At 39.4% G+C, this 21915-nt stretch overlaps 1 protein-coding gene across 3 annotated transcripts in view; it reads left to right on the top strand.

Annotated features, from left to right (window-relative positions):
* Positions 1-1793: 1793 nt before the first annotated feature.
* dock4b (dedicator of cytokinesis 4b) overlaps positions 1794-21915 on the top strand; it is a 92298-nt gene continuing 72176 nt past the window's right edge. For all 3 annotated transcript variants that reach the window (XM_056245261.1, XM_056245263.1, XM_056245262.1), the window contains exon 1: positions 1794-1986. In XM_056245261.1, coding sequence (XP_056101236.1) covers positions 1944-1986 — 43 coding nt within the window. In that variant the 5' untranslated portion in view covers positions 1794-1943. The remainder of the gene's footprint in view (positions 1987-21915) is intronic.

The raw sequence follows: 21915 nt of genomic DNA on the forward strand, positions 1-21915 counted from the left end.
CCCGTGGCTTCATGGGACATTAAAGTGTCCATCGAATGCACTCTCCTGTTTTTCAAAAACTATGTATTCGGACATACTACTTTGTTGCCGTATTGTTTTTCGCATACTATAGTTGGGAAGTATTTGATTTTGAATGCAGCCCATCTTTAAGAGACTCATTGAATCATTCACTCAACCGATTTGTTCGAAGCAATGATTCATTCAGGGTAAAATAAGTGTCTGTGTTTATGAGTGAGTCGATGAATCCTTCAACCATTGTAAGTGAAAAGTTTAGAGAATAATAATTTAAAATAACTAAATAAAGTATTTGACTAAATAATACACCTACAATAGTGAGTATAAAATACACAATAATATAAAGTAATAAACTAAATATTTTCCAAATAATATTTTACTCATTTATAATTTGTAAATGTAAAAAAAAAAAATTAAAAGTCCTGATGTTTTGTCTAACACCTCACACAAAGCCAAATCCTCACTCTCATCCTATTTTCTTCTCTTTTTTCCGTTTTTGTGTCTCATATCAATGGTTTAACCAGCATTTCTCATGTTTTCAATTTTGCCCTTTCTATGTGGCTGCTGCATAAACATGTGACTGGGGTTGTGTTTGTATTGAACTGATTTTTTTGTTTACAGTGAGCTTGATTTAACCAAAGAAGGCATTTCCACCTTGACAGTGACAAAGAACATACAGCAGTAAAAACACTGTTATTGACTGACCATGACCTTTTATCCTTCCATCTTTCCATAACAGCTGTTATGTGGTGGTAGACGCTGAGCTGTTATCGAAGTACAATTCTTTTTTCCAAGCAAGATTGAATTTCATTCTCAATGTATGTAACCGCCTTTCTGAAAAGATCAGTTGACTCATTTCTAGATGCTCTGTACACTTAGATTTTTCATACAGGAAACAGAAGTAGGTTGCAACATTGGATTAGTGCAGATTATTAGATTGCAAATTCAGATAAAATCTACATCAGACTCAGTGCTCATTTACCAGAACCCTTTCTCTCTCATGCACACACATTCATAACACAGACAATACTCTATGAGTGAAAGGTTATGACTGAATATGTGTCTGTATTATAAGTGAGATTACACCTCTCTTGTGGTTGGAGATATAAAAGACATTATGCATTTTATTTTGCATATTGTCTTGCATCATGTGTGCAGGCAAAAAATGATGCTGAGCCTGTAAAAAGATGTTTTGAATTATGCAGGTGCTTGATGTCTTTAAATGTGTTTGGTAGGAAAATTTGGTAAACCTGTTTGGAAATACTAATTATTTTTACTATTTATTTTTGGCAGAAAATACACATTTCAACTTGAAATAAATTAATACATGAATGCTGTATGAAAAATATTTAATTCAGATTAAATTATTTTTTAAAAGTTCATGACAAAACCCCTAAAATTCAATTCAATACAATACAAATGTAGCCTACAAAGTAATAAATAACAAAATATTTCATAAAACACAAAATAAAAAAGGTAAAAATCTTAAATACTGTCTGGAACCTCATTCGCTGATTATGGTGAAATAACATGGTTCTCATAAAATAAAAACACAAATAAATAAATACATTTTACACATTTAAAATGTAGGCTACATACAAAAAAAGAGGTCATAACATAACTAAATATTTAATTATGCCTAAAACCTATGACTTTTAAATCATTAAACCTCTCTGGTCTAATCACTACTGTTGTGTTCCGCGCACGTCACGAAACTACGTTTCCCATCATGCTACCCAGTGCCACAGTGGCCGCGCACTGGTTTATAGAAAAGCGCGCCGCCGCGTTCTCATCTCGTGCAGCGCAGTTCGCTCGAGCGGTCTGAACAATGACTGCGCGAGAGGATGATGCGAAACTGGAGAAATGCGTGATTTAACACCAATACTGTACATTGCACTGTTTCATACGCTTTTTTCAAAACAGACACAATGAATATGTGGATTCCTACAGAACACGAGAAATACGGAGTCGGTAAGTTTGCTGTTTAATTCTTCACGCGACTCTGAGCGTCTGTTACTATTGAATCAGTGTAACGTTACCACATACACTGTTTGTTTATTTTTGTTTCTGATGCGGAATCTGCGTGCTTTGTTGACTGCTTTTATTTATTCATGTTTGGTAAAGAAACAAGTGTTTCGCTACTTTCTTTGAGTAACTGAGTTTATGTTGTTTAACGCAGTGTGTTGTTGAGTGGAAATGAACGCATTTGATCATACAGTAGTCATGTCCTGTATCTATTGCATTTCCTCTGCTAGATTTAACGATTCACTCTTCTATTTAACAATTCAGACTCTTGTGAGTGCAATACAACAACTGTGAGAATGTGAATGTGTTGTCTGTGTTGTCATTCAAATGAGAACATATGTGAAATGAATTATGTGTGACATTCATGCCAGCATGATTTGAGTTTCGTGAACTATTGCTCTGCTGAGATTTCTGCGTTTTATCTAGCATATCTCAGTTGAAAATAATGCGTGCTCACTGTATTGGTGATATTTGGTGAGATTAGGTCAAGTAAGGTATTGGACCATTGCCAATCTTGATGAAGATAGTTAAAGGGAAGTATAGGTTGCATTCAGTGCTGGGTATAACTGATGACATGTAATCTGGATTACGTAATCAGATTAAAAACATTAATAGATTGTAAAAAATGTACGATTAAATTAAGTTTTAAAATGCTCGTAATCAGTTAATACAGTTACTTTTTTTGATTACATGACTATATTTTATTCTCACAATGGCAGATAAAATCATTGATTCTCCCTTTTATCCCATTGATTCTCTCCTCTTTTTTTCTTTCAAATTGTCACTGAAAACTGAGACCCACACAGTTTTTAATCACTGGATTTACAGAAATCTTTTGAGTGTTTTCTCAACATTGCATCTAATCAGCTCCCGACAAACACATTGATTATTATTTTAATTCTCACTCAGTGAGTCATTTAACCACCTATTACTGTCTTTGGAAGGCTTCTGTCTTTCAAACACATTAAAATGTACAAATTCATGTCATTTCATATTTACATGCAATGCAGGGATTTAACAACTTTTTATTTGTCCGCTGAACCTCTTTGGCCTAATATATTTTCCTGAAGTACACCCTTAGATTTTAAGTTAATAATAAAATGAAGTCAATAATAAAATTATATTATAATTCAGTTTGTGGTTCTAATGGTCACATGACATGCACGTAAACAAATTTATATATATATATATATATATATATATATTTTTTTTTTTTAATGTTTTACTTTGATTTGTTATATTTAAAACAAATTGTGTGATTTAATTAGCTTTTCATTAAACTCACAAACCCCCTGCAGTTCCACCGTGAACCCCAGTCTGGGAAACCTTGACATAGGCTAATATAATATTTAATGCACTTCATGTTGTTGTTGGAAGGAAAGGATGGAGTATACATTATTTTCTTTCTCTTTGTAAGCTAAGCTTAAATGGGTATGCATTAAGAATCAAGTCAGGTGTTTGCATTTATGGATTGAGCGATTCTTTAACTGATTAAGTGAAATAAAGTATTGGTATCAGTCTATCTGTGCTTTGAAACTGTGCAGGATACAACTCCAGAGAAGCTGTAACATGATTGGACTCTCTCTGTCATTTCATGCCATTTGATTCTCTTGAGTGATGATGCTCATTTGATTTTAATCTGATATGTCAGATTGTGTCTTAAGGGAGGTTGGTTATCATGTTTATGTAGTCACCAGGCTATCTGTGTCCTGTTGGTTATTTGCCAGCTGGTTGAAGGAATTCATCAGTGTGATAAATGCGTTCAAAGCTGAGCAATGAGACCCAAATCTGTGGGCAAATAATGCTTGTTAGAGATGTTGAAACCAAATGTTTTCTCTTCATGTATCTTGTCTTGTGTTATAGGGATTTCTCTAAAGATTTTGTCGTTTCGCTCCGTCCGTTACTTTAAAGTGGGACTCTCATCCCAACAGGGATTTTGGATTTTATATCCAGTGGCTTCGTACTTTTGCTTTTGATCTTTTTTCCAGAAACAAAATCCATGTTTTAGTGTTTAATTGGAGGCTGGCGAGTGGTGCTTTTATGTAGAGTAATGAAGAATGACTCTTGGCCACTGATGAAATATGAATGAACCCCCACAGTTACTCCAATAAGACGCCAATTAGCCCTCAATTGGATTAATTACTGCTAATTAAATCAAGGCAAAGTCATGTAAGAGTCTCAATGGCCCTCTTTCAAGGTTTTTTTTTACCTGCTAACAGGAACTATGAGATGATCGTTTTTGCCCTAATGTTGTTTATGACAGCCGTGGCATTTGAGGAAACAGACGCAGACGCTGAATGGGTGGAAATACCCACATTTTTGTCGGAACCTTTTTTGAGCGTTTCTTCCTTTGCTGTCTTCATTTCGCAAGACAAATGTGATTAACTGCAACCTGAAATAGATCGAGGGTGGAATATGACTAACTTTTAAAACTATTTAAGCTTCTGTGGATATTTTCTATGAATCAGACTGCCTAGTTTTGCCATTTTTTTTTAGAATTGCTAAAAAAAAAACCTCTGCCCCCTCATTTGATTAAAAAAAAAATCCACACCATCGTTGAAGCTGATATGTTTTCTGTCAGACATGACGATGCACGTCTAAATGTTCTTTTACTTAAATGCTTTAAACTTAGATTTATGTGTGAATAACTGTTTTTCATGCTCTAGTCATATTTCTATGAATTTCAAGAACATGGATCGTAATTAATCCTATAATGAAAAGTATGAAAATAAAATATAAGAAACAAGAATAAAAATATACTACATTTTGTGTGAATTGGGAAGTTTGAGTAAATATTATATACAATAAGTGCATATTAATTAAAATGCTAAATAAACTATAATGTATAAATAATAACAGATATGCACATTTCCTCCCTCCAAATTCTCATAGTGCAGAACAATGTCTGTAAAACAAATACTTTATTTAAATTAAAATGATTTAAAGTTGCTTATTATCATGCATATTACTAGGATATTGACTGTTCATTAGTACTTATAATATTTATGCCTTATTCTGCATGACCATGATGTTTTACATCCTTTAATCCTACCCAATACCTTAACTTAACAACTACTAACTATTAATAAGCAGTAACTACGAGTTTATTAAGGCAAAAGTCATAGTTAATAGTTAGTTAATGGTGATAGTTGGACCCTAATCTAAAGTGTGACCCATTTTCTTTATGCGGTGTTTAATATCACTTGATTTTTGGTGAGACATTTCTTTTTCTGAGATGAACCCAGTGAAAAGTGAATGATTTGGGAACAGAGCCACCAGAGGGGTGCTGTCTAAAGTGCCCTTGAATGCTCAGTGAGCCCAGAAGAGCTTTGACTGGGAGGTTCTGGTGTGTGTTTTCATGGATGTGTATGTGTTTGGCCTGGGGCTAGCCATTGTTTTCTATAGTATCCAATGCCCCTGGGAGAGTGGAGCAGGAGATGGGGGTTAGTGCTGTGTGGAAGTGGCGTCCAGGGTAAGTGGCCACCCTGCGTGATTCCCTGTGGGATTTGCAGGTTGTTGTGGAAGTGCAGCGAGCCATTCCTCCATTATAGAAAATATTCTGTAATGACCTGAGCCAAGGGATCTGAGTGGACGGGACTCCTCAACACCTCATCACATGTAATTGCCTTGGGGCCACGCCCCCAAAAGAGTTGACACAGGGATTCAGAAAGACCCGCAGGGAGGCCAGGACACAATATCCCATTTCTATCATGACTCAGGCTCCAGATGGGGGAGCATGCTGGGTCTGGAACATGCATAACACACAGCTTCTTTGGGATTAGCTAGTGGAAAACATAAACATTTATTCCAATGTTCTGGCATTTAGGTTTTCCTGTGAAGTTTAAAGGGGACCTATTGTTCCCTTTTCCAAAGTCTTGATTTTGCTTGTGGGGTTTGTTTTTGGCTCGGCCCTTTAAAGAACACATACATTTTTCACATATTTTACATTTTTGCAGCACCTCTCTTCCCAGTCTGTCAGTAACGCTCTGTTTAGTTCCTGACCAAAGAGGAGTGTGCTCTGATTGGTCGGCTGGATCCATGTGTTGTGATTGGTCAAGTGCTTCGAGTGTGTTTCGAAAAGGTCACGCGCCTTTCCATAACCGCAAGTTTCAACACTACTGACTCAACTCAACCAGGCCCCGCCTCTTTTTAATGTATAGCTTGGGCCAGAAGGAATGGAGGCATTTCCGCGAGTTTAAAAACAGTGCTTGCTTACTGATACAGAGAAAAACTCCCTTACGCTTGGAGTGACTTTGTGCTTTGTAAATTTGCAGACCTTTTTCATGCTCAAACAGCAACATCACACTAATGAAGGTTGAAAATGTAAAAAAATCCTTATAGGACTCCTTTAAGAAGCAGTGTGAGCCTAGGACTGTAGTCTTTTTTGACTTTAGCTTGTAAGCGACATCCATCAGCCTTGTTTTTATTTCCACCAAGTGAAAATACGCCATCTACCTGACTAAGGTCTATTAGGCTTTATAAAATGGAAGCTAATGAGCTGAACTGCGGTTATGGATACATATGCAATAATCAGAAAGGAACTGTCTCACTCGCAAAGACAAGATCCTTTCTGAAAAACCAAAATCCCCCATCCTTTGAAACCGAAGCCTAGCTCTTTGCACAAATCCCGTTATTGATCCTAAACCAGGCACAATCCCCCCGACCTCATAATCCCACTGACCTTTTGACCTCCTGTTCAGGGTGCACGCAAACAGGGAGATTATTAATATGCAATTGGTGGCTGGAACGTGGATGTAATTAAGTGTGCTGCTGAATGCCTCATTAATGCAGGTTAAAGGCTTCTGTGTGAATAGGGATCATGCATGAGGGAGAGATGAATGTAAAGAGAAGGACGTTCGTTATCTGTGCTCTTGGCAGGAACGAGAGCTGCTGGTGTCTGGCTCAGACAGCGCTATAGATATGGCTTTCCCAGACATCTGTTTAAGGACTAGATCACCAAAAATGAAAGTAGTGGCATCATTTACTCACCCTCATGTCGTTCCAAACTGATTCATATAAATTATACGATTAATCGAAAAATAATCGATAGATTAATCGATTGAAAAAATAATCATTAGTAAAATCATATGACTTCAGGAGACTTTTAATGAAGCAATTTTAATCACTTCTATGATTCTTTTCTTTTTTTAACCACGTCAGTATTCATATACTTCATTATATTGATAGCATTTTCATGGTTTAAAGTAAACTGTTCATTTCCTAATCATCTTTCTGCTTCTTTTGCTCCCCCATTTATCATTGTTTGGCCAAACAGGTAGTCCCTCCCCAAATTCACACCATCGGTTCATCTAGAATTCAACATGGTGTGTTCTCTTAGTTGTTTAAGACTTTTGTTGTCTGCACTCAGTTTGAGAGTGTGTTTGAGGATGATAAATCCAGTTGTATACCTAGAGCTGCCTCATTATGCTGAACCTGCAGTGGCAGCGTCCTAGCAAGCCAAACATATGTTTAGATGCTGGATGTCGAGCTTTCGCCAGCTCTTCTGTGTTCTTCTTCATACCCACTGAGTTGCTCCTCATTAAATCGCTTTCCTCACGGCTGACGCCTGGAGTTTCCTGTATCCCACTGGTTGTTCTTCCTCCGTTCAGATGGTTTTGTGATCTCTGCTCACCCTGACCTTGGTGTTAAACCGCTTATGAGAGACGATGTGCCATAAACATGGGCTACAGAGGTGCTGGGGTGTCATTATGATGTAATTTTGGTTTATGTCAATTGATACGTATGCGTGTTGTGTTTTTGCCATGGGTGTGTACGTAGGTGCTGTATGATAATATACCGGTATGTGCTTACACACTGTCTGATGTTAATGTTAATGGAACAGTTCACCCAAAAAATTTTATTTGCATTTTTTATTCCACCTACAGCACAAGTTCATGACAGTTTGCCAATGTCTGGCAAGCTCCAAAAAGGACAAAAAAAGCATAAAAAAATGGTCCATATGCAAAATCTCTATTTTTGAGTGAACTATTCCTTTAACAGGCGGTCAGTCTTTCCTTCTATTCCAATTGAAACAGATTGGACAAGTTTTTTTTATATATCTTTCGTTCCAGACACTTGCACACATGTTCATGTCTCGACAGATTTTCTCCGCTCTGTCCGTGGGGAAAACGAACTGAAAGTGGACCTAAGAGGCCATTAGCTGTTATCTAAACTGTCAGGCGGTGCGATACAGCATTCGAGTCCTCGCCTGACTGCTGCTGTCAAGGCAACCGCACCAAACCGCACATCTCGCTAAGACTAGCTGCCATACTTTCTCACTGACTTGATATATCTAGATCACTTTACCCCCTAGTAAGGCCAGGACGAGGGTAATACTCCCTCTCAGGGATGTGAGCGCAAATCCCCTTTTCCCACCTATTCTTAATGCACATCTTCTTACAAGTAGACAGCAGGGCTAATTAACACCCCGCTGATTGTTAATGCATCTCTTCCTTGACGCGTGGACCCATATTGACCTTATTGATTAGAGACTTAGCAACTTGTGCAATTGCTTCGGTTTATGTACGTTACCGAGTGGAAGATACCACAGAACCCTGTTTTGTATGAATAAATGCACTTCAGGTTTTTGAGTTTTCATTTATTTAGTGGTTTGTGAGAGAGTAAATAAACATGATATCACTTGAAACCTCTTATATTTATTGGTTTTAAAGCCATTTTATAAAGCGGATGGTTTTGACTTTGGTTCATCAGATGTGGTTCATCTATTCTGCAAAGCCAATAACCACATGCAGCACATTAAAAATGGTTATTAAAAAAATGCCCCTATGAACACAGTTTACCATGGTAAAATTGTAACATGATTTCTTGTGGCTTATTGCTGTGGTATGGCTGGTATGATGATTGATTAATTGATCAAACGTGACTGCAATGTGTGTCGTTTCTCTAACTCGTGTTTCCTTATGGGATTCATTCGCTTTTTAAATGATTAGCTCTGTTGAAGCCCTTTGCGTATATGCAAAGAGATTCTGTTGGATTTCAAGTAATCCAATAAATCACTTTCATTCCCTTCTCATTATTTGAAGTTAGTTCGCCCAGAGAGGCAAGTTCTCCTTTCTCCTTCTCATCATTGATTGAATGGGGTCTGCTTGGCATTCAGATGGCGGCATCCGACACAGTTTACGAGCATTCAGGGATTTCCTCTTTTGCTTCAAGCCCTTTTTTATGTTCACACACTTTCTATTGCCCTTTAAACACTTTAATTTCACAAACGAGGCCTTTCTTCGTAATTCTGAAGAGAAATATTGTCAAAAAATGTTTGCATGACACCGATTTTTCCACATTCCAATGCTAGATTGCCTCAGCGGTGTGCATAAGAATCTGTGTCGGGCCCGTCCTTTTGGCCATTACAGAAAGCAGTCTGGATCAGCTGGAGACCCAGAAATTTGGGGCAGCTCTTCGCCCCCTGGTATTTCTCCACCTGGTGTCCTTATTTGACTTCCCTCAGGGTGCGAATTAAGTCTTAAATGAAGTGTCACTCAGCGACGGCGACTGTAATGGATCTCCTTTGTGTGGCCAAGAGGCTGAATTAGGTTCTTCCTACCCGCTGGGAGACGATGTACAGTGAATAAATGCAGACGGATCTCTTATAATGACGACAGGAGCCTCAAACGTAATGGCGTGTCTTCTGCTGTGTCACGGTTTTTGCCGCACGTAAAAAAGAGATAAGAACCAGAATGAATCAAAACAAAGTCAATGGGCTTTTCACCCTTGAAATGGTTAACCATGGGTCTAAACCCCGGGTTAAGGGAATCCTGGGTTATCTTGCTACACATTTCAAACTTGTAGCGAACTAGCTCTATGAAATACTAATAAACAATCATAACTTGTTATAATTGATTATGAATATTTGGATCAGTTAATCGGGTTAACTTGATGTAGCTACATTAACACTACAACCAATTACTTGGTTCATCCCGTGAACACTCAATATTGGTTATTAATTAATTCATAGAAATGTACATTTCCGGGGCATGGGAAATGTCTTTCTTACTAAGTACTACTAAGAGCAAGTAGTCAAGATCTTATGATTAGTGACTCCAGATATGAGCTTGAGACACGGACAACTTTACGTGTGATATGAAAAAGACTTTACACATACACATACATACATGCATACACTTTACCAAGGGAAAGAGAGCTGAAGCAGAATACAGGAAAGCAAGAAGTTATAGCATTGTTTGATGTTCAGAAGATCAACAGCTTGAGCAAACCATCAGTTTAGTTCTAACACGGCCTTCTTTAAAGGGGTAAGGATACTTAATGTATCAAATAATGACACTAAGTTTGATACTTGCATGTCTCGCCATTTGCATTAAACTGTCCTGATGCAATTTGTTGAGGCTCCGGTTGATCTTTGCTGATGTGGTCTTGCTGAGAGAGAACCAGTGGTAGTCGGAGGATCTTTGGTGAATGGAAAGACAAGGCCGCAGCCTGGCGCAAGCTTGGGAGTCCTTGAGGGACTTCTAGTTCAGCCTCATCTTCACGTTATGACTTCTCAAGGACCAAGAGAGTCAGAGAGCCAGAGGCTAAGAGGACCAGAGAGGACAAGCAAAGAGCTAAGAGGACAAGCGAGAGCTGATCTTGATGATCAGTGATTTTAAAGCGTGAAGATGTCACACCCTCTGGAGGTGTGTAAGCCAATGCGAAGCTGCCGCTTTGGAGGGATTTTTTATGTGTTTTTTTTGTGGGGGAAGTTTCATAGAACTTTGTTGGAAGAGTGAGTTTGTTGGATTCTTCAATGATTAATTTGTGTGTGTCTGATTGGTCCAGACGCTACACACTGCACATCATTTACCAGAGGTTAACAATTAATCCTGGGTATTCATAAGCCGATGTTTCACACTGTACATTCCTAAACCCTGAGCTACGTTCTTATTTGCATATTTGTGTGGTGTCAGTGTCTTTGATTGGATGAACACAGCACGCGACCTGTTTACATAAAAGCTCTAGCATTGCGCGTCCTCATATTGCCGAATGTACTATAGTGTTTATACTAAATGGACTTTTTGAACTATAAAGGTAAGAATTAAAGTTTTCAGTCAGCATTTGAGTTTCCCCTCTCAAACACCAAATTTACTGTTTATATACAATGTGCAGTGTTTCCATGACTGTCCAAAGCACGCAAACATGAGTGCGCGATAGGTTTGTTTGTTGCTAAGTATCTAGCTGTGACATTCTGACACAGCATTGTTTCACACTGTACTAGTTTGGCACCGCAATGTTAATCTGGGGGGAAAAAAGCGGTGCTTACCCACCGCTTCTAAATTACAAGTGTGATATGTTCTTTTACTCGGGGTTAAAAGTGGTGTTAGAATGACGTTAACCCGGGGTTAAGCACGGTGTGAATAGCCTTTCTGTTTTTAGGGTAGAAGTGGATTAATTTTACAGAGTATTAGTAAAAAATTAAGTTAAAACGTTATAGCGTTTTACAATTCAGAATACACTTTTATCCATCCTTAAACTACACAGTACACAACCTTGCTTAAAAAAAAAACTAGATTAGTTCTTCTATAAAGATGACAAAGGGGTACTTTTTCCAGGTGATAGTCCACAATGACACTGTAGAAAGAAAGAAAGAAGCTCACTAACTTGTTTGTCTCTCGTTCTCTGCCGGTCTGGGCTCTCGGGTAGAGTTTTGTGGCTGCAAGCACTAAGGTAGGTTAGCATAATGAGCAAAGATGCTATAAATACTTGAATGTAAATGGGGCACGCCGCATGTCACATACGCTTGACATCTCCAAATAACAGTTGGTGCTAAACCACACTGCATTTTGTTTTCTTTGAAACAACTGTTAAATATAGACCACCTCAAGCGGAAGCAATGTCTTAATTTTGCTGCAATTACATCTGCTGCAAAATTGCTGTGTCATATTTTATTTAGCTATATTCAAAGTTTTGTATTAAACTTTGTATTAAACATGTTACTCCGATAACTAAATGTGTGTGTGGGAAGCTAATGTTTATTTGGACTGGCAATAAATCTAAACAAATCAATTAGATAGAAGTAGAGATGCACCGATTGCAATTTTCTTGGTAGATTCCGTTTTTGTTGTTGTTTTTTTGTAAGTAAATGGTAAATGGTTTATAGACTGCATTTATATAGTGCTTTGGCCACCAAAGCGCTTTACATATTGCCTCACATTCACCCATTCATTCACTCATTCATACACAGACGGCGGTGTCAGCCATGCAAGGCGCCATCCAGCTCTTCGGGAGCAGCTTGGGTTAGGTGTCTTGCTCATGGACACCTCGACACTTGGTCAGGTGGAACTGGGGATTGAACAACCTAAATGAACCACTGAGCCAATTAAAGTGCCGCCCCAAGTGTGACCAGCCGATACAGATTTTTTCTGATTACGATTTTCTTTCTAAGAACTAAAATTGTCTAAACGCAAATTTTTATTTTGAACATTACCATTATGCTTCATGACCACCCCATACCCTCAAAGGGAAAGCTGTGTTTGGGATGGCCCCTACCAGGCATTACCTGGGAGAATCCTACTGGATTACAGAGGAGAGACTAACCACAGCTTCCCATCTGGACGTGGAGTGTTTGGTTTCAGCTGCAATCCTGATGGGACTGTAGGTTAATTTGGGATTCTAGTTCATTGCCCAAGAGGAATTCTGGGACAGTTGGGCTTTCTGTTTATCTGGGCAAAGTTCTGGCTTTGTGAGACTGGCCCAACCACAGCTGTTAGTTATGCAAGTGTGTTTACTCCATTGTTTTGGGTGCACTCACAGTACATTAGCTTACTAAAGCTTTAATTCCCATAATGCACCAGGTCTGGCAAAGGTGAAAATGCTTTTACAGATGAGGCTTTGCTGTTGTATTTGTGATGGGAAGGAGTAAAACAGACCTCCCCCACTCACCATAATCTTTTCTCGTTTTCCTTTTCCATTAATTGGCTAGATTTTACACCCTTCACACTTTGCCTGTCAAAACAGTGTTTTCTATCAGCTTTATTTAATTACAGATGTGTTTATAGGGTGTCAATGGCTGCTATTGACCCACTTCTGGCCAGTAACTGGGACACATTTTTTTTCAGCCTTCATTTGCTCCTCTAGATCAATTCAGTTCATACAGAGGCTAGGATGAATGAATTAGTCAAGCTAGTTGCATTTGAAGGCACTGTCAAAATTTGGCCTGCAGAAACGCAGTTTAAGGTACGGTCAGAAATTCACTTTCAAACCAAGCAAGCAGCTTTCTGTTGGTCAACCTGGCAAATTCATTGACCAACTTGAAAATTAGCGAAACCTGTGTGGGAAGCTTTTTCAAACTCACAATTGTGTGGATTCCTGATGGAATGACTGGATTGCACACACAAAATTTAGTGAATTGTAATTTGTAATTGTACATTATGAAAAGCACCGGGGTGAGATGTCACACTTTCTAATATGCTGTTATTTATTTGAAAATATGCAGGTGGGCACTGCCAATGTGTGCTAAGGTCTCCCATTCCCTGATGGAATCAGGAAATTTGGTCACTATGGGTAAAAACGAGCGTTATCAGTTTTTCTGCATACTTAGGCTGTGCGTCGTTCTTCAACCTCGTGCAGTAATCCTACATGATCCGTAAACGGCATACGGCGCTTGGCAAAACAACCAGGCATTCAAACCTCTCAGCTTGAGTGGAATTTGAAACCACGTGCATCATTCAGAGGTCAGCTTTAACATGCGCAGATTTCCGTAGCTTGTTTTCATCTGCTTACACCTTAGACTCATTGTTTCCTGCCACTTTCAGGAAAGGGTTGAAAAACAAACACTGTGTGGGTTTCATGTATGCATAATCCCGAATCAGATAGATTTGTTTGGAGTGACCAGGCAGGAAATGTCCGTATTTGCCCGTTATATTATTCCTGCACCCCAGAGAGCTCAGAAATATTATGACATATAGGAGTCTGGAAGGGGGCAGTTATTGATTCTCTTAAGCTAAAGCAGATGTCCCGGCCGCTCCTGGCGTGCCAGTGGCTTAGGACTCAATGTGGGATGAAAAATTCTCCACAAAAGGGAAAAAAATGAGCGCGTGTGAAGTCCATTAGGCGTGCTTTTAGCACCACTCCTCTTTACAGCTAAACTTGGAAAAAAATAAGATGTTTTGGACGTAAATCCTGCCTAGGAATGCCATGGTGGATGACTGTGGTGTTCCTCTCGGAATTTGCAGGAACCTTATACCCAGTGTTACATATTTAGCCCAGATATACCAAAAGCAGTTGCCTATCAAGTGTGATAGTTGTGGTTTTCCATGTTTATTTCACACTCTTTTTCCTCCTTTTTTTGCCTTTTTAAAAATATGCATAATACATGTTTTAAGCTATTATTATTATTTTATAAAATCGAAAATGACATCAAAACAACAACAATTATTTTGGGCTGTCTAATTGTTATGCTAACCATTTAAAAAGTAGTTAATTATCCACATTTTATTTGGTGCTTTTCAGACTAAGTTGTGTCATTTATCATTAGACATGGATGTGTCCGAAGCCGAATTCTGTATGCCGTAGGCTATAACGTGACCAGTCATTTACGCCGTCATCACCCGGGTTGAAGAGACAGTGTGCGAATCCGGTGAGACCGAAACATCACTCATTGCATTCTGTGTTTAAACAGGCACTCAATGTTAATTCGGACAGGCACTGGGCAGGGCTTGACAGTAAGGACTGCCCGATGGCCCGTGGACCGTTGATGGGACTGTCAATGTCTTGATCGGGGCCGTTCTGCATCATCAATAAAGTTTATAATTTGCACCTTTTTTTTTTGAAGTCCCTGTAAAGGCAATTCTAAAAAAAAATTCTAAACACATTATAAATGTTAGAAATGTATTGCTAAAACATATTACAAAGACTGTGAACTGTGAAGTACTGAATTGTGGAGTTAGACCGTTAAACAGTTTTTCACCATTGCTATTTTCCGGATTTTTTGGGCGGGGCTAAAACAGGGCTCGATGACGCACTGGAGCCCCTGAGCTCCTGGACACGCCCCTACTTGATGACGCACTGAGGCTGGCCCCTCCCCTAACAATAGAGCACATTCGCATCAGTTTGGCGCTCAATCGCGAGTTACTGTCAGTACTATTAGTTACTACAGCCTACAGTTTGCTAGCTAGCTATGCCTTCGACACGGAAATGCGTAGGCTACTACCTGGATGCGATCATGTACAAAACAGATCGGTGTCTTTATTTAAATTTCCTAAAAACGATCACATCACATCCACACATCAAGGTGGATTCATTTTGTGAAGAGCCAACCTTGATGGAAAGCTGAGGATCACCCCAAACACCCGCCTCTGTAGTGATCATTTTACACGGGATAGTTTTATAAGCTTTCATCTGAGACAACTGAGACATTCACTGATAATCCGCTGTTACTGGTGAATGGGGCCGAACCGACTATCTCCCGCCTCGGCCTTCATCCTCCCGTCGCGAAAGCAGTATCAGCTAATATCAGCGTCGGCAGCTTTCCCGCGAGTGGGCGTGGTTTCAGCGCAGCCAGCGGACACGCCCCCAGCGTTTGAGAGCAGAGAATAATGCACATTTTTTCAAGATTTTGATCGCTTATTTTATGTACTTGCCGGCTTTTTTTATCATTCAAATTTGGCTGGGTGGCTAATAACACATTTTTCTGTGGTGTGACAAACTCAGAACACATACTTAATTTTGACTTTACAGGGACTTTAAGTCTTGCCAATTTAAAAATTCATGCACAAGAATATGCGAAAGAGAACTCGCACGGGCGCACACATTGGAAGCATACACACAGAAAGCCGTGGCTCTAACAGCATGCGAATTATAAATGGTTCTCCTGAACATAGCACATACCAAACTGTACCGAATATGTGACCCTTAAACCGTGATACAAACCGAACCGTGAAATATTTGAACTGTGATACCCGTATAGGCAGATGCTGATGCGAAAAGACCACACATTTTACAAGATTAGATATTTGTCAATGAGCAAAATCCTCTGCTATCCTCCTGTCAGTCATCTCTCCTTACTCTCGAGTTCTCCTTTTGTCCCAAAGTCTGCTTGCCAAGGTCCATGGTTACTATGGCAGCACGGGCGGAAACCAGGTATAACGCGGATATTACGTCATTGACAGGCGACAAGTGAACATGGACGAGCCTTTATTTAAAATTGGAATTTCTCTGAAATTAAAAATCTTTGGGAACTTTTGGGATATTGTAAGTACACAACTGCAGGAAATATATCACACAAGTGATATGTGAAAAACACATTATCGGTCTATTTCTACACCATTTGTGCTAATGATATGACATTAATGTCATTCTCTACCATCTGTTGTGTTCAGTAAATGTAAGTATATTGTTTTTTATTTATTTGCATGCCGGTACGCCAGTCTGTTTGTATTTTTGTGTCTTGTTTAGACAGAGCGGAGTCCTCTGATCCGCATCGATCTGCAGAAACATTTTGAGCCGGCTGTTTTGCCTATGCTCCGGACACTTGCACTTCTTCCTGACAGAACGAGCGTGTAATGCCCAAACAAACAAATGCTGAACAGGCGCTCAGTAGCGGGCGGATCACATTGTGATAATAAGACTAGCTGATCCGTGACTGATGATGCTTCATGTTTTCCCTCTCTCTCGCGGTTGCTCATGGATGGGTAAACAGAAGCACACGGCTGTCTGATCATCACTCTGGAAAGGCCTGGAGTTAAAATATACAGATAACACAAATTACAGCTGCCAGCCGCAAAACAATTATTCACCTTTACAGGAGTTTATGTGTCACTGACTGCAGTTATCTTTGTCACAATAGAAATTGAATTACATGTCTAGATCCTTCTGCATTGGGGGTTTTAACTTTAGTATTTGGATTCTTTATGCTGGGTACACACCAAAAGATTTTTTACATCTTATAAGATTTTCAAAATGTGATAGACCACAAACATGAGGACAAAAAAATCCTAGATTTAATCGTTTTGCTCCTATAGTGTGTGGTGTGCCATGATGTGACAAAGACAGCACACCACACACGAACAGATTTTCAACCAGAGTCTCGACTGTGAACTGTGAAGGGAATCTCACAAAATCTCGCGAGACTTCAGAATAAGCTTGGTGGACGATATGCAGGAAGAAATTGCGATGATAGTGTTTGGAATGATTTTCACAGAAAAACATGTGCTGTTGCCACAAATCAACAAGCTGATCCTCCATCTCTGCTGTCCACATCAATTTAACTTTTTGCAACGCCATGACTGCGTTTGTTATGCTTCCGTCTTCCATCATCTCGCTTTCTGATTGGATATTGTTTCGTTTCACGTGATAATCCCCAGAGCGAGCGCGCGTTTGTCCTCGGGGTTCCCCCCACACATCAGGATTTCTGATCGTAAATATTCAACATGTTGAATATTTACGTTTCGCGATCGGGGCGGCTCCGACGTTCTTCCGAGCAGGTTCGGACACTCTTAACACACCTCACACCAAGGGAAAATCTGATAAGATAATCTGTAGAACCATCAAGATAATCGGGACATAGCTAGGATTGTCGGAAGGGGGAAAATCGGCCCAAAATCAGCCCGATTATCTTTTGGTGTGTACCCAGCATTAGGAGTTACTTCACAACTTATTTTCTTTAGTGAATTTAAAAATCTAGATATATTACATAACCTGTTGTCTATCTGCATGCAACTATGTCACTCTGTTTGTTTTTCCAGTGTGGTTCATGTTGACGTTGAAAGTGTATAGTTTGCTCTGACCCATAACCGGGGCAGCTGTCCTTAGAGTAATTGGCGGTGTTGCAGTCCAAACACATGCTGCCCTGCCAGCCTCACAACACCACACTGGCTGTGCGGTCTGTTGCTGGACATATGGACGGCCGAGCGCTTCACATGACTGATGACTTCACCTGTTACAGCCGTGTTCCACACCAGCAGCCTCGAGTCTGACTAGTGCTAGTGAATTTGATTTGAGCTGAGTGGGGCACCATGTTGGCTTGTTAAAGAGTCTCTTGTTTTGTTGTCCAACAGCATGGACGATTGTTTTTATTTTTAATTTTTTTAGAATCACAGATTCGTTCATTTTGGAGGCTTATTGCACTGATGATTCCCGCTCCAGCGGGTCTCAAGGCCTCTGCTGTGAAGACTTTGTGCTGTGGTCCACCATCTGGGGCTCAGAGAGAGAGAGAGAGAGAGAGAGAGAGAGAGAGAGACATGCTGTTCAGTGCTGTCTCACTCTACTCTGTCTTTTGCCTTTGGTGTTGCACTGCTTTATGAAGAGAGTGGTGTGTGTTTGTCTGGATTCAGGTGTGTGTTTGTGAAGTAAATCTGCATCACTCATCAGAGGGTTTTTTCTCGTTCTGTTCTCCTTTCAGTGACATCACTCTACTCTACAGCTGATTGGATAGCATGTCAATCATTTGAGTGAGCAGTTTGATTGGCTCAACCAATTCTGATTTTGAGGGTCGCATCACTGTATCATAATTAGATTGAGATTGATTTCGCTTTTCTTTCATTTTTTGTGCCAATCACCCTACACTTTCTGTTTATTATATTTTTGTTGATCAGGGCCCGTATTCATAAAGAATCTTAATGCAAAGAGTTGCTCCTAGTGACAAAATTCTAAGATAAGTCTTAGAAATGTGGACGTTTACTCTTAAAATTAAAGAAAAAATCCTAGTAAAGAAAAAAGTAATTCAGAAAGCATCTTAACCCTTAAAAGAGGTCTTAAGGTCAAAATTGTTAGGAGTACGGACGAGGACTTTTAAGAGGCTTAAGAGTTTCTTTAGCAAAGGAGAGATGGCAGACAGACGAAGAGGGAGAAAAAATGTGTTGCACACAATGGATGACAGTGAGTTAATAAGACGCTATAGATTGACACCCGGCCCGAATGTTCCTTTAAAGCTGCTGTAGGTAACTTTTGAAAAAATGTATTTGCTTAAACTGTCATTATGTCCTGACAGTAGAATATGAGACAGATAATCTGTGTAAAAATCAAGCTCCTCTGGCTCCTCCCAGTGGTCCTATTGCCATTTGCAAGAAATACACGCTCCCGGTCAGAAACAACCAATCAGAGCCAGGAGGATTGTCTTAGCAGTGTCAATCACGCTCGTGTCCGCGCTGATCACACCCCTCTCTTGCACAGCGCGAGCCGTCGTTCAAACTCAAGATTGCCGCCGGTGTGCTGCAGCTGTGCTTATGACGGAGAAACAACCTAAACTGCCAATTCTCGAGTGACACCTGCTCATAAAACAAAGAGGTAAAAGGAAAAAGACCGATGACGATAAACAAGCGAAAAAGAAAGAATTACACAGAGCCCATTGACTCGGTGTCAAAACTCTAGCCGCATAACATGTAGATAAAATGTCACGCACTCTGCTAAGCAACAATTGAAACCTGCTAATTCACTGGCTTGTCATGTTGCTGAAATAATGTACTAGCACACCTTATCTAGCATTATATATCGCTAGAATAATTACTTACATACTGTAATGTTAGTTACCGTTATATTAACGTTATCTTACTAGCTATTTATAACTTATAGAAAGAGTGCAACGTTATAAAGTTATATAAAGTTACATGTAGGCTATTGCAAAATACATAATGATTTGAGGACCAAGTTTGTAGTCAAAGTATGGGCAGGCCATAGTCAATGTAAAGCATATTGTTGACGTTTAGTCCCTATTAGTGAATGTGCCATATAACTTTTTATCCGCTGTTATCGGTGGCCCTGTTTACTAGCCTGCGCGTTCCCGACAGGCTCCGCTGTGGAGGACGAGCTGTGGAGGGAGGGCTGTAGCGCAGCAGAGAGCAAGGGGGTGGGACCTGTAAGTTGTGCTTGTTCAAATTTTCAGGGTAAGTCAACGTTTTCTCAAAACTCCCTACTGCAGCTTTAAGGATGGCCTTGTGTTCGTCCACTAACTGGGCTAACAGTAAACACTGTTCCTCTGTCCAGTCGGGCTTTCTCGGCCGTCTTGGTTTTAATTTCATGTTTGTTACATTAAAACCAACATTCAAACCACCACTTAAATAGACATGCCAGCAATCAGTGAAAGAGTGGAACCATTTTTATCATTCTAAGCCAATCAAATACCTTATAGGAAATTAACAGCATGGTAAATAAAAAAACGGATTTATATACACATAGGGTCTCATTCATGAAACATTCGTAAATATACTCGTAAATATGCGAGTGATATGCGCGTAAAGAGACCTTCCCGAAAACCGACTGACAACTATATATGGGCATCATATTATGACATGAATGCGAATGAAATTTTTTTTTCTCAGATGCAGAAATTGAAGTTTTATTATCAGAAGTTCATTCAAAACGCCACATTTTATTTTCAAGCGTACATAGTGGCGTATTGGGTCCTAAAAAAAAGGAAGCTTGGCAGCATATTACAGATGCAGTTACTGGAGTTTCATCTGTTAATCAAACATTCCCAGAAGTGAGAAGAAAATGGTTCGACATTAAGCTTGAGAGCAAAAGACGAATTAGTTCACTTCGGAAAAATAGTATTCAAACTGGAGAAGGTCCACCATCGCAGATGCTATTACTGGCTCTCATAATAAGAAAAACCGTATATATAATATTTTTTCAAAATGCTGTGCAAATATGTAGCCGATTAAGGTGAATTAAAATGCAGCCTTATTAAAGGAGTAGTTCACTTTTTAAAAAAACGTTTGCTGATAATTTACTCACCCCCATGTCATCCAAGATGTCCATGTCTTTCTTTCTTCAGTCGAAAAGAAATTAATGTTTTTGATGAAAACATTCCAGGATTTTTCTCCATATAATGGACTTCAATGGTAGCCAAACGGTTCAAGGTCTAAATGACCGTTTCAGTTCAGCTTCAAAGGGCTTTAAACGATACCTGACGATGAATAAGGGTCTTATCTAGAGAAACGATCTGTCATTTCAAAAATAAATAAAAAAGTTAAAGTTTTATAGGCACAAATGCTCGCCTTGCGAACTCTCCTGTTCGAACTCGTTCATCAAAATGAACGAATCTTTTTTCGAGTCATTGACTCGTTCATCAAAATGAACGAATCTTTTTTCGAGTCATTGACTCGTTCATTTTGATGAGCGAGTTTGAACAGGAGAGTTCGCAAGGCGAGCATTTGTGCCTATAAAACTTTAACTTTTTTATTTATTTTTTAAATGACCGATCGTTTCGCTAGATAAGACCCTTATTCATCGTCAGGTATCGTTTAAGGCCCTTTGAAGCTGCACTGAAACGGTCATTTAGACCTTGAACCGTTTGGTGCCCAGCAAAGTGCATTATATGGAGAAAAATCCTGGAATGTTTTCATCAAAAACATTAATTTCTTTTCGACTGAAGAAAGAAAGATATGGACATCTTGGATGACATGGGGGTGAGTAAATTATCAGCAAAAGTTTTTTTAAAAGTGAACTAATCCTTTAATGAGCAAAACTTTCGGGTGTTAAGCGCACCATTTACGCGTGGCTGGGAGCAGGTGTGGATTTCTTGTGTACCAAGAAATCCACACCATCACAGTCTTCAAAGATTGTGTCACACATAGCAAAGGGGTCAGCCCCGCGTCCTCACTAAGATGACAGTTTGTGTCTTTTCCTTACTCAGAGTTGCTCTCAGATCAGTCCCGAATCGCTCTTAAGCTAAGACTCCTACGTAAAAGTTTTTAAGCTAAATTAAGAGTTTTCTGAGAGGATTCTTAGAATCTTTATGAATACGGGCCCTGATCGTTATTTCATAGCACATTAAAATGCAGATAGAAGTACACAAAAGATGCATTGCTTTCAGACTTCCCCTAGGAAAAAAAGCTGTTGTCTGGCATAGAAAGCCAGTTAAAGGTGAACTAAGTAACTTTTTTACCTTAACCGAACAGCTTTGGAGTCATTGTAATGTTTATATTACTG

This window comes from Rhinichthys klamathensis, unplaced genomic scaffold (genome assembly GCF_029890125.1).
Source record: "Rhinichthys klamathensis goyatoka isolate OS25496 unplaced genomic scaffold, OSU_Roscu_1.1 h1tg000029l_1, whole genome shotgun sequence".
Classification (NCBI taxonomy): domain Eukaryota; kingdom Metazoa; phylum Chordata; class Actinopteri; order Cypriniformes; family Leuciscidae; genus Rhinichthys; species Rhinichthys klamathensis.